Source organism: Stegostoma tigrinum, chromosome 7, assembly GCF_030684315.1.
Source record: "Stegostoma tigrinum isolate sSteTig4 chromosome 7, sSteTig4.hap1, whole genome shotgun sequence".
NCBI classification, from domain to species: domain Eukaryota; kingdom Metazoa; phylum Chordata; class Chondrichthyes; order Orectolobiformes; family Stegostomatidae; genus Stegostoma; species Stegostoma tigrinum.
In genome coordinates, this window is record NC_081360.1 from 80215464 (window position 1) to 80229437 (window position 13974).

The following is a 13974-nucleotide window of genomic DNA, read 5'->3' on the forward strand; positions in this document are numbered from 1 at the left end:
TTAAAATCCTGAACCATAAATACAAAGTGTGGCCTAATACATTTATCGTGGATCAAGGCTGTGAGTGCAGTTCGAATATTTCACAGCCCAGCATCATTGAAAATGGAAAATATAAAAACAGTGACTTTTATAAAAAATAAATTACACTACAAGATGATTTCTAAACTAGTTTTAGAATAATTCTTTCCTTGCTAAAGCTTTATGGTTTATCACCAGAAATGTCACATTTTGGTTCTAAAAGCCCTGGAGTCAAAGATGAAAATCCTTTTAGATACCAGCTGCTGCAGATCAGCTTTGAAAGCTTCTGGAGTTTTAGCGTACCGCAAGTCAAATCTGAGTAAAGACGATTTACTTTGTCAGTGTGCATACTTATTGCTTTACCTGTAAGTAGTTGCGCAATGAACATCTGACCTACTGGTTTCTCCTTCACCCAACCCCACACCACCCACAAAAAGCCTCTCTTAAAAATTACTCATAATCTAGGATGAAGTGAATTCTAATCGGGCCACATGCAGATTAAACAGGCTAAGAGATAACTGGAGCAGAATGTTCATGTCCACCACTGGAAAACTATCAGGTTGGATTTCTCCCTCCACCGCCCCTTTGCCACTGCAAAGCCCCTCAATCCAAAATTAGTTCCATCCAAGAGCACTGAAAGCTGAACTTTGAGTATAAAAATTGTGACAATTATCTGAATAATAGATTCTGCACTGATTAGAAGATTTTACAAGATTGCACATTGTCATTGATAATATCTAGAAAAGGCTGTTCAAAGGCAAAGGCAAACTAACTTACTGGATTACCTCAGATGTACATTACTTACCACCTGTGGGGCCAGACAATATGCAAAGGCATATGCTGGGAGGCAACACCGTAATTTTCCTCCAAGTTCCCACCCAACATGCTGCAGGGGTTAAAGGCCATATGTTCCACAACTTCTCCATGACAAGTACTTGTACCTTCAGTTCTTTTGATGCAGTTTAAGTTTTCCAGTGTTTCTGATATGTTTAATAGTCCTTCTTGATTTCTGGCATCCTGTTTTGCAGTCGAACCAGGTTTCAGACATGGAAAACTGTTTCTCATCAATCCATCATCTGCTTTACAGTTCTGCAAAGCAATCAGACTATCTAAGGCCTCACCATCTTCAATGTCTTGAATATCAGTCATGTGCAGATCATGGCGCAGTTTATGCACTGGCAAATATCTGAAAAAAGGAGTCAGCTTTTAAGACAACAGTTATGTGGAAAGGGGTGAGCGGTGAGCAAGCATAACAAACAATAATGCAAGAAGCAGAGTAAGGAAGGCAGTACTGAAATTATTTCTATTATGTAAAAGAGAAATGTCAGTAAAATATGGATAAATAATTCATTTAATTTCAACTAATTTCTGTAAAATAATGTTGAATGTTTTATGGGGATGTATAAGAAGCTTAATGTATTGATCTCAGGTTGACCATAATCTTCAAAAAACAGAAGAATGAAACATTTACATGCAAATGTTAGTTTGATGCTGACATCAAAAAGCTCTTAGCTAAACTACTGCAATCATTTGAATACTGCACAGAAATATTTCACTTTGTTGAGTTTGTAATAACCAAAAAAAACACGAGCACTTGCTGTGCACTTTTCCCAAACCTCACGTTGTGAACAAGCGTAAATACCCAGCACCAGAAATTATACCACTGACATGTCATACAAAATAAGACTGCCCAAGTGATACATTCTGAGAACACTGAGAAATTCTCAATTTGAATTTTTTTGGGGCAGGATCCAGAAATGCTTTGCCAATGTCAAAACAGTTAACAGTTGTTGTCATGGAGCACTGTTTATAAGAACATCTTTGTCATGTTAATCACTTCATTTCAGCATCTTTGTCTACAGAGATGTAGAACATACATACTTAAAACACTCTGTTAAAGATTACAGTCAGGCTTGCATCCAGCAGATGAAATTCTGTAGGATAAGGGGATACAGCATAAAAGAATTTAATGAACTGGCATTTCTGCTGAACTGATTATGTGGAAGAGTCTGCTTATTTTTTTTTGACTAAGGGATGGATAGTAATTTAACATACAAAATCTTATTACTTGATATTTAAAACAGGTTAGGTTATCATGCCATTCTGTTCATTGAAATGAAATTGGACACACTTTCTATGCAAATATTTAGTTAAAACCTTAACTACATAACCACTTTTAGGATTTGACCAAATATTTTAAATTCTAGAAACAAATCTTATGGAGAATTGTGCAGTGTCATAGCTATTACCCATTAGCAAATGTTCTTATTCGTAATGTGTATGTTGAGGGGACATTCACAATCTTTCAGATTCTCAAAACTGCATCCAGATTACTTCTAGATTATGTGTGTACGTGCGACTGAACATGGAGGGAAACATACAGATTTCATTCTGTCCAGTTACAACAAATATAAGAAGATAAGATGATTGCTTTAAAATCTGACATGTTTGTTAACAAGAATGATGACTAGAAACTGTTTCAAATCATTCTTTAAATGCATGGGCCAACTTTGTGAAACCATTATCATTTCTCCTTACAGGGTTTTTAAGAAGTTATTTCGTCGTTTTTATTCCTTTTTTTGAAAGGGAGATCATAACTAATATATTGCTTTAGTTGAAACATCCATAAAATATGGGCCCAGCTGAGTTTATTCAGGTCCCTCATACTTGCCTTGGTTATAAGCACCAAATGGTAGATATATCAATGGAACAGAAAGATGTTGGCTCCCATTTGGCGTAACAATGTAAAAGTAAACCAATCTGAATAAATAAAACACCTTTTTTGGTAGTTTTTATTTGCAATCAGAGTCACAGAGCTGCAAAAGGTTGAAACAGATCTTTCAGTCGAACTTGTCCATGCTGACCAGATATCTTAAATTAATCCAGTCCTATTTACCAGCATTTGGCCCATATCTCTCCAAACCCTTCCTATTCATATATCCATCCAGATGCCTCTAAATGTTGTAATTGTACCAGCCTCCACTACTTCCTCTGGCAGTTCATTCCATACATGCACAGCCTTCTGCTTGAAAAAGTTGCCCCTTAGGTTCCTTTTAAATTTTTCCCTTCCCACCTTAAACCTATGCCCTCTGGTTGTGAACTGCCCGACACCAGGGAAAAGACCTTGGCTATTCACCATATCCATGCTCTTCATGACTTTATAAACTTTTATAAGGTCACCCTTCAGCCTCCAACGCTCCAGGGAAAATGCTCCAACTGATTCAGCCCCTGCCTGTAGCTCAAACCCTTCAACCCCTGTAAGATCCTTGAAAATCTTTTCTGAACCCTTTCAAGTTTCACAACATCCTTCCTGTAGCAGGAAGACCAGAAATGAACGCAATATTCCAAAAGCGGCCAAACCAATGTACTGTATAGCCACACGTCCTCCTAAGACTCAGTGTACTGGACAATTATGGCAAGCATTCAAATACCTTAATCACTTTCCTGTTTATCAACGACTCTACTTTCAAGGAATTATGAACCTGCACTCCAAGGTCTCTTTGTTCAGTAATACTCCCAGGATCTTACCAACAAGTGAATAGGGCCTGCCCTGATTTGTCTTTCCAAAATGCCGCACCTTACATTTTTCTAAATTAAACTCAATTTGCCACTGCTCGGCCCATCTGACCATGGTCACATTGTACTCTGAGATAACCTACTTTGCTGTCCACTGCACCACCAATTTCAGTGTCACCTACAAACTTACTAGCCAGTTCTCCTAATTCCCATCCAAATCATTTACATAAAAGACAAAATGCAGTGGACCCAGCACCAATCCTTGCAGAGTACAACTGGTCACAGACCTCCTGTCTGGAAGGCAAACAGCCACCACCACCCTCTGCCTCTTACCTTTGAGCCAGTTCTGCATCCAAATGGCTAGCTGTCCATGGATTCCATGTGATATAACCTTGCTAACCAGTCTACTATGCGGAACCTTGCTGAGTGCCTTATTGAAGTCCATATAGATCACATCCATCACTCTGCCTTCATCAATCCTCTTTATTTCTTCAAATAAAAACTCAACCAATGAGACACAACTTCCATTGCGCAAAGCCATGTTGACCATCCCTAATCAGTCCTTGTCTTTCCAAATACATGTAGATCCTATCCCTCAGGATTCCCTTCAACAACTTGCCCACCAGAGAGTTCAGGCTCACCCGTCTCTCGTTCCCTGGCTTTTCCTTACCACCTTTCTTAAATATTGGCACAACATTAGCCAACCTCTCGTCTTCCTGCACTTCACCTGCGGCTATGAATGATATAAATATCTCAGCAAGGGCCCAACAATCACTTCCCTAGCTTCCCACAGAGATCTAGAGCATAGAACAGTACAGCACAGTACAGGCCCTTCGGCCCACGATGTTGTGCTGAACTTTTACCCTCAACCTAAGGTCTATCTAACCTCCACCGATACATTATACTATCATTCATATGCTTATCTAATAGCCGCTTAAATGTCCCTAATGAGGTCAACTCCACTACCCACTCCAGCAATGCACTCCACGCCCCTGCCACTCCCTGAGTAAAGAACCTACCTCTGAAATCTCCCCAATATCTACCTCCTTTCACTTTAAAACTATGTCCCCTCGTAAAAGCTACCTCCACCGTCGGAAAAAGTCTCTGGCTGTCTACTCTATCTGTACCTCAGATCATTTTGTACACCTCTATCATGTCAAGATCTAGGGTACATCTGATCAGGTCCTGGGAATTTATTCACCTTTATGCATTTTAAGGCCTCAAAAGTCGAATCCCAATCAGTACTAATGCTGCAATGTTTTAAAAACATATTTATAGATTATTCTTAACTCCAATACTGTGCAAGTGTTCACTCATTTGTTTATTTAGATGTTTTTCATGGTTTTCTTTTGAAGGGCAAAATAACATAAAATGATGGCATTTGTCAATATACATTTTGCAAATAATGTATATTGTTTAATTACTTGAATTAAATAAAGCTAAAACAACTGGAAGATAGCATTTGGGGGTAAAAACTGAAAGACCTGCGAATGAGATAATTCAGGAACAAAAATAGGAGTTGCTGGAAAACCTCAGCTGGTCTAGCAGCATCCGAGAAGAAAAATCAGAGTTAATGTTTCGAGTCCGGTGAGCCTTCCTCAGAACCATGGTAACTAGGTAAATAACAAAGTGTAGAGCTGGATGAACACAGCAGGCCAAGCAGCATCTCAGGAGCACAAAAGCTGATGTTTCAGGCCTAGACCCTTCATCAGAGAGGGTCTAGGCCCGAAATGTCAGCTTTTGTGCTCCTGAGATGCTGCTTGGCCTGCAGTGTTCATCCAGCTCTACACTTTGTTATCTTGAAGTCTCTAGCATCTGCAGTTTCCATTATCACTGTAACTAGGTAAATGTTGGTTTATGTGCAGAGGACAGGCAGGGATGGGGCAAAGAGTAAACGATAGATGGGAATAGAGCCCAAAGAGACAAAACAGCAGTTGGATAGACAAAAGGCGTTGATAGCAATTTGGCTAGGAGGGTTAATGGGGGCTGTCAGGGATTAACGGGGACTGTTAGGGATTATCAATAGATTAGATTCCCTACAGTGTGGAAACAGGCCCTTCGGCCCAACAAGTCCACACCGCCCCTTGAAGCATCCCATCCAGACCCATCCCCTATAAACCACACACCCCTGAACACTACGGGCAATTTAGCATGGCCAACCACCTGGCCTGCGGGAGGAAACTGGAGCACCCGGAGAAAACCCATGCAGACACGGGTAGAATGTGCAAACTCCACACAGACAGTTACCCGAGGCTGGAATCGAACCCGGGTCCCTGGTGCTGTGAGGCTGCAGTGCTAACCACTGAGCCACCGTGCCACCCAATGTGTAATGTGTAATGGCAGACTATGTAATAACAAGGCCTGGTTTGTGAGGTGGGGTACTAGGGAAATCTAGCATTTGAAAGTTGCTGGTCGTAAACTGCCAGTGGTGATTTTGAGGTGCTTCAGTCACCGCTGGTAATTCTTTCCATACTTTATTAGCAAACGTTATTTTAATCTGAATTAAAGAGGCCAATGCCTGACTACAAGGTTCTTCAAGATTTAAAAAACCCAGTTCCCCAACAAAAGAAGGAGTTAGTTTCAGTTAGATGGCCATGAAGGAATCAATAGATTCAAGAATTCTTTTATGTCAATACCAGTCTGATTCATTTTGCAAGTATACACTTTTGAAAAATAATTTTCAAATGCATGAACAGCCAAAAAGAGGTTGAAGAAATGGTACTAGTGAAATTAATAGATAATGAATGGTAACTGCAGTTCTCCACAGGCTTCCTATTCCTTACTTCTTTAGAAGGTTGACTTTCAAAACTAAGAGACACCAAACCTCTCTATCGCAAAACTAGTTTTCTTGACTGGTGCAGATGAATTAAAGTCCAATTTTCAAGATTTGCTGTTTATACAAAATTCACAACATTCACAATCAGTTGACATCTGTAATGTAACAAACAGTTAAATGTTTTGTTTTATTCATTCGCAGGATGGGGGTGTCGCTAGCTAGGCAGCATTTATTGCTCATCCCTGATTGAAAATGTAATTTCCTAGTCACATGGAAATTTTCAATATACACGACTGCAAACTTTCAAATTTAGAATAGAGATAACAAAGTGTAGAGCTGGATGAACACAGGAGGCCAAGCAGCATCTTAGGAGCAGAAAAGCTGATGTTTCGGGCCTAGACACTTCATCAGACCCTTCATCATTTCTGATGAAGGGTCTAGTCCCGAAACATCAGCTTTTCTGCTCCTAAGATGCTGCTTGGCATGCTGTGTTCATCCAGCTCCACACTTTATCTCGTTTTCTCCAGCATCTGCAGTTCCTATTATTTCTGATACAAATTTAGAATAGATTTGGCGTCAAGTTGTCATACTGATACAGCAATATTGCCTTTAAAAAGTTCAAGAAAAATGTCTGAATGACTGATGTCATAGAATTCTTCAGTATCACGTATTTGTGCTATTTTACAGGAGAAGTGCATTAACCATGGAGGAATCTTAAGGTTATTGTCAAAATTTCCAAATTGCAACCTGTCATGCTGTATACAGATAGGAGATCAATCAAGTGGTTAAAATAGTAACACTGTAGTTCAGATATTCTAAGCTGTAGTGATGTTTATATAATACAAGTTAAAGTTTGCAGTTAAAATTTCCAAGCGTACTCAAAATGCCCTTGAATAAATTCCAAACAATTCCCGCCAAGTTTTAAAAAGTACATGACAAGTAGAAGTATGGCAATGTATTTTATGTAATACTATATAAACTAAATTTACACTGTATAACAATGCATGATTTTAATTTACAAATACTTTAGCTTAACTTCTGACTCTTGCTACACTCTCAAAGACCATTTAAAATCTACAAAAGTATTTCCTTTTAGAAAATAACCTAAGTAGCCTGCTTTTTTGAAAAGGTATTGCTCTAGCCATTTAAAAACCGTATCAATAATATTTTTTTCTCAAAATACATTGCCATTGATTTTTGCTTGTCTTAAGCATAATATGCTATAATAATATTATAATCCTACAATTTTGTCGATGTCTATAAATAAACTAAAAGTGCACCTCAGTTCCTTAGCATCATGGCTTAGCTTAATAGCTCATTAACTGTCAAATACCTGGCACAGGATGTTTCAAGATTTGGTGATTTAATTAAAGAAAACTAGATTTAATGCTGTATAATGCCAAATAAAGCCAAAATGTTCATCCACACTGTCTGCAGCTTTTCAAAGTTCAATTCTTCATTCACTTTCCACATCTGAGTCTTAATAGTTAGTAACATGTCTCCTATATTCCATTGTTGATACATTTACCTAAATCAAAATTTTGCAACTTATTTTCTATATTGTGAATAAATTTATTGAAATTAAAAAATAATTTTTGCTGTGAGACATCTAATTTCCACAATGATCACATCGATGGAAAGGTCTTTTCTGTTTGTATTTAAAATATATCAACACAATACAATGTGAAGTGTAAATTATGAAGAACAAATTCAGGAAAACAATTACGTTCACTACACTACACAAAAGTATCTTTGTAGATGATACATTGATTCCAAATGCTGAAATAAAATATTTTTAGAAGAAGAACTGAAAATCATAATTAAGAATAAGAGCTAGTACAGTCATATCGCAACTGTATCAATTCAGAAGAATTCAAAGAATGTTAGTGGCAAAGCTTCACAAACTACACCTCCTGCCTGAAGAATTGTCCTTCACAGAATGAGATTGCTTGCCACTCTCTTCATTGTGTGCTTACACTCCAATTTGCTCTGAGCTAGCAATAGTTAATGTTGGATATCAGAGCTTGCTTCAGACCATGGAAAATCTCTAACTTGCCACTTTAATACCTGAAAGGAGTTATTTTGAGTCTTTTGATGTTGCCAGCTATCATCAGGGTCAAATCTAGGAAGACATCTGTTTTTGTTACAGTTGCCTCCAGCTGTACCCAGTTATGCCAGCTAATATACAAAATTAAAAGCCCTGCACAGAAGAACTACGACTCAAGTGAAAGCTCGTGGGATCCAAATTGAAGTTGGAAATTAGATTATCAGTTGGTTGGATAATAGGGCAGCTGTGACCCATAACATCCTCAAAAGATTACTCTGGAATATGTGTGAACAACCTTAAAGTGTTTAGAATGTCTAAGTTTACAAATGACATCAAGTTACATACCAAAGTAGGAAGAGAAGGTTTGCCAATCTAAGAGACCAAGAGATGCACACCAATGATTTATAGAAGAAATTCGAGCTGAATACAACAAAAAATTGTAGTAGTTCACAACTAGAAATGCTTAAACAAATATGATGCAAAATAAACGATTTACATATTAGTTATCACAAATTTAAAGTACTATCACCAATTCACACCACATGGAATGCATAGTAAGGTTGTACAAACTGTGTCCACAAGTATTGCTTAAGGATTGTGAACAAAGTTTATTAAAACCTAAATTAGAAAAGTAAGTAAAATGTTAGGATATAAAAACAGAACATCCACAAAGATCATCTGCAGTTTGGGGTAAACAAGGTGGAATTTTCTGCTCAGATAATAAAATGTGAGGCTGGATGAACACAGCAGGCCAAGCAGCATCTCAGGAGCACAAAAGCTGACGTTTCGGGCCTAGACCCTTCATCAGAGAGGGGGATGGGGGGAGGGAACTGGAATAAATAGGGAGAGAGGGGGAGGCGGACCGAAGATGGAGAGTAAAGAAGATAGGTGGAGAGAGTGTAGGTGGGGAGGTAGGGAGGGGATAGGTCAGTCCAGGGAAGACGGACAGGTCAAGGAGGTGGGATGAGGTTAGTAGGTAGTGGGGGGTGCGGCTAGGGGTGGGAGGAAGGGATGGGTGAGAGGAAGAACCGATTAGGGAGGCAGAGACAGGTTGGACTGGTTTTGGGATGCAGTGGGTGGGGGGGAAGAGCTGGGCTGGTTGTGTGGTGCAGTAGGGGGAGGGGACGAACTGGGCTGGTTGAGGGATGCAGTAGGGGAAGGGGAGATTTTGAAACTGGTGAAGTCCACATTGATACCATATGGCTGCAAGGTTCCCAGGCGGAATATGAGTTGCTGTTCCTGCAACCTTCGGGTGGCATCATTGTGGCAGTGCAGGAGGCCCATGATGGACATGTCATCAAGAGAATGGGAGGGGGAGTGGAAATGGTTTGCGACTGGGAGGTGCAGTTGTTTTTTTGCGAACTGAGCGGAGGTGTTCTGCAAAGCGGTCCCCAAGCCTCCGCTTGGTTTCCCCAATGTAGAGGAAGCCGCACCGGGTACAGTGGATGCAGTATACCACATTGGCAGATGTGCAGGTGAACCTCTGCTTGATGTGGAATGTCATCTTGGGGCCTGGGATGGGGGTGAGGGACGAGGTGTGGGGACAAGTGTAGCATTTCCTGCGGTTGCAGGGGAAGGTGCTGGGTGTGGTGGGGTTGGAGGGCAGTGTGGAGCGAACAAGGGAGTCACGGAGAGAGTGGTCTCTCCGGAAAGCAGACAGGGGAGGGGATGGAAAAATGTCTTGGGTGGTGGGGTCGGATTGTAAATGGCGGAAGTGTCGGAGGATAATGCGTTGTATCCGGAGGTTGGTAGGGTGGTGTGTGAGAACGAGGGGGATCCTCTTGGGGCGGTTGTGGCGGGGGCGGGGTGTGAGGGATGTGTCGCGGGAAATGCGGGAGACGCGGTCAAGGGCGTTCTCGATCACCGTGGGGGGAAAGTTGCGGTCCTTAAAGAACTTGGACATCTGGGATGTGCGGGAGTGGAATGTCTTGTCGTGGGAGCAGATGCGGCGGAGGCGGAGGAATTGGGAATAGGGGATGGAATTTTTGCAGGAGGGTGGGTGGGAGGAGGTGTATTCTAGGTAGCTGTGGGAGTCGGTGGGCTTGAAATGGACATCAGTTACAAGCTGGTTGCCTGAGATGGAGACTGAGAGGTCCAGGAAGGTGAGGGATGTGCTGGAGATGGCCCAGGTGAACTGAAGGTTGGGGTGGAAGGTGTTGGTGAAGTGGATGAACTGTTCGAGCTCCTCTGGGGAGCAAGAGGCGGCGCCGATACAGTCATCAATGTACCGGAGGAAGAGGTGGGGTTTGGGGCCTGTGTAGGTGCGGAAGAGGGACTGTTCCACGTAACCTACAAAGAGGCAGGCATAGCTGGGGCCCATGCGGGTGCCCATGGCCACCCCCTTAGTCTGTAGGAAGTGGGAGCAGTCAAAAGAGAAGTTGTTGAGTGTGAGGACGAGTTCAGCTAGCCGGATGAGAGTGTCGGTGGAGGGGGACTGGTCGGGCCTGCGGGACAGGAAGAAGCGGAGGGCCTTGAGGCCATCTCCATGCGGAATGCAGGTGTACAGGGACTGGACGTCCATGGTGAATATGAGGTGTTGGGGGCCAGGGAATTGGAAGTCCTGGAGGAGGTGGAGGGCGTGGGTGGTGTCACGGACGTAGGTGGGGAGTTCCTGGACCAAAGGGGAGAAAATGGAGTCCAGATAGGTGGAGATGAGTTCGGTGGGGCAGGAGCAGGCTGAGACGATGGGTCGAGCAGGGCAGGCAGGTTTGTGGATTTTGGGAAGGAGATAGAAACGGGCCGTGCGGGGTTGGGGAACAATGAGGTTGGAGGCTGTGGGTGGGAGGTCCCCTGAGGTGATTAGGTCGTGAATGGTGTTGGAGATGATGGTTCGGTGCTCGGGTGTGGGGTCATGATCGAGGAGGCGGTAGGAGGTGGTGTCGGAGAGTTGGCGTCTGGCCTCGGCGATCGCCAACTCTCCGACACCACCTCCTACCGCCTCCTCGATCATGACCCCACACCCGAGCACCAAACCATCATCTCCAACACCATTCACGACCTCATCACCTCAGGGGACCTCCCACCCACAGCCTCCAACCTCATTGTTCCCCAACCCCGCACGGCCCGTTTCTATCTCCTTCCCAAAATCCACAAACCTGCCTGCCCTGCTCGACCCATCGTCTCAGCCTGCTCCTGCCCCACCGAACTCATCTCCACCTATCTGGACTCCATTTTCTCCCCTTTGGTCCAGGAACTCCCCACCTATGTCCGTGACACCACCCACGCCCTCCACCTCCTCCAGGACTTCCAATTCCCTGGCCCCCAACACCTCATATTCACCATGGACGTCCAGTCCCTGTACACCTGCATTCCGCATGGAGATGGCCTCAAGGCCCTCCGCTTCTTCCTGTCCCGCAGGCCCGACCAGTCCCCCTCCACCGACACTCTCATCCGGCTAGCTGAACTCGTCCTCACACTCAACAACTTCTCTTTTGACTCCTCCCACTTCCTACAGACTAAGGGGGTGGCCATGGGCACCCGCATGGGCCCCAGCTATGCCTGCCTCTTTGTAGGTTACGTGGAACAGTCCCTCTTCCGCACCTACACAGGCCCCAAACCCCACCTCTTCCTCCGGTACATTGATGACTGTATCGGCGCCGCCTCTTGCTCCCCAGAGGAGCTCGAACAGTTCATCCACTTCACCAACACCTTCCACCCCAACCTTCAGTTCACCTGGGCCATCTCCAGCACATCCCTCACCTTCCTGGACCTCTCAGTCTCCATCTCAGGCAACCAGCTTGTAACTGATGTCCATTTCAAGCCCACCGACTCCCACAGCTACCTAGAATACACCTCCTCCCACCCACCCTCCTGCAAAAATTCCATCCCCTATTCCCAATTCCTCCGCCTCCGCCGCATCTGCTCCCACGACAAGACATTCCACTCCCGCACATCCCAGATGTCCAAGTTCTTTAAGGACCGCAACTTTCCCCCCACGGTGATCGAGAACGCCCTTGACCGCGTCTCCCGCATTTCCCGCGACACATCCCTCACACCCCGCCCCCGCCACAACCGCCCCAAGAGGATCCCCCTCGTTCTCACACACCACCCTACCAACCTCCGGATACAACGCATTATCCTCCGACACTTCCGCCATTTACAATCCGACCCCACCACCCAAGACATTTTTCCATCCCCTCCCCTGTCTGCTTTCCGGAGAGACCACTCTCTCCGTGACTCCCTTGTTCGCTCCACACTGCCCTCCAACCCCACCACACCCAGCACCTTCCCCTGCAACCGCAGGAAATGCTACACTTGTCCCCACACCTCGTCCCTCACCCCCATCCCAGGCCCCAAGATGACATTCCACATCAAGCAGAGGTTCACCTGCACATCTGCCAATGTGGTATACTGCATCCACTGTACCCGGTGCGGCTTCCTCTACATTGGGGAAACCAAGCGGAGGCTTGGGGACCGCTTTGCAGAACACCTCCGCTCAGTTCGCAAAAAAACAACTGCACCTCCCAGTCGCAAACCATTTCCACTCCCCCTCCCATTCTCTTGATGACATGTCCATCATGGGCCTCCTGCACTGCCACAATGATGCCACCCGAAGGTTGCAGGAACAGCAACTCATATTCCGCCTGGGAACCCTGCAGCCATATGGTATCAATGTGGACTTCACCAGTTTCAAAATCTCCCCTTCCCCTACTGCATCCCTCAACCAGCCCAGTTCGTCCCCTCCCCCTACTGCACCACACAACCAGCCCAGCTCTTCCCCCCCACCCACTGCATCCCAAAACCAGTCCAACCTGTCTCTGCCTCCCTAATCGGTTCTTCCTCTCACCCATCCCTTCCTCCCACCCCTAGCCGCACCCCCCACTACCTACTAACCTCATCCCACCTCCTTGACCTGTCCGTCTTCCCTGGACTGACCTATCCCCTCCCTACCTCCCCACCTACACTCTCTCCACCTATCTTCTTTACTCTCCATCTTCGGTCCGCCTCCCCCTCTCTCCCTATTTATTCCAGTTCCCTCCCCCCATTCCCCTCTCTGATGAAGGGTCTAGGCCCGAAACGTCAGCTTTTGTGCTCCTGAGATGCTGCTTGGCCTGCTGTGTTCATCCAGCCTCACATTTTATTATCTTGGAATCTCCAGCATCTGCAGTTCCCATTATCTCTGGAATTTTCTGCTCCATTGGATGGTGTACTGCCAGCGACCACAATTGTCCAATTCTAGTATGTAGGGTTGGTCACAGTCAGGCCTGCAAGTCAAATGCAAATCACTCAGAAATGTCAGTCAAGTTGCTGTGGTGACATCAGAGCGGGGAGGGGGACAGATTTTCCTGCAATGAGACAAAGGGAGGGGCTGAATCTGGATGGGACAGCAGTTAATAGTGATACAGGAGCAGGAGTGGTGGTCAGGTGTCCCCAGTGAATGAGTGATAAGCAAAAGGGGCACAAAAAGTTTTTGTGCTCCTAAGATGCTGCTTGGCCTTCTGTATTCATCCAGCTCCACACTTTGTTATCTCTAGCTTGAGCATGAAATGGGTTCGAGCTGGAGTGGACTGGATGCATGCAGTAGTCAGAGTTGTAGTCCATAAAGCATCGTAAAAGGCTTGTGCAGTAGCGGTTATTGTTACTGGCCGTCCTGAGTGAGAGGTAGCAGAGAAAAGGT

General features: G+C 44.5%; 1 protein-coding gene across 12 annotated transcripts in view; it reads right to left on the minus strand.

Annotated features, from left to right (window-relative positions):
• The window catches only part of gtdc1 (glycosyltransferase-like domain containing 1), a 417621-nt gene that overhangs the window by 128140 nt on the left and 275507 nt on the right, over window positions 1–13974 (minus strand). For all 12 annotated transcript variants that reach the window (XM_059647446.1, XM_059647444.1, XM_048534511.2 and 9 more), the window contains one exon: window positions 824–1204. In XM_059647446.1, coding sequence (XP_059503429.1) covers window positions 824–1204 — 381 coding nt within the window. The remainder of the gene's footprint in view (window positions 1–823; window positions 1205–13974) is intronic.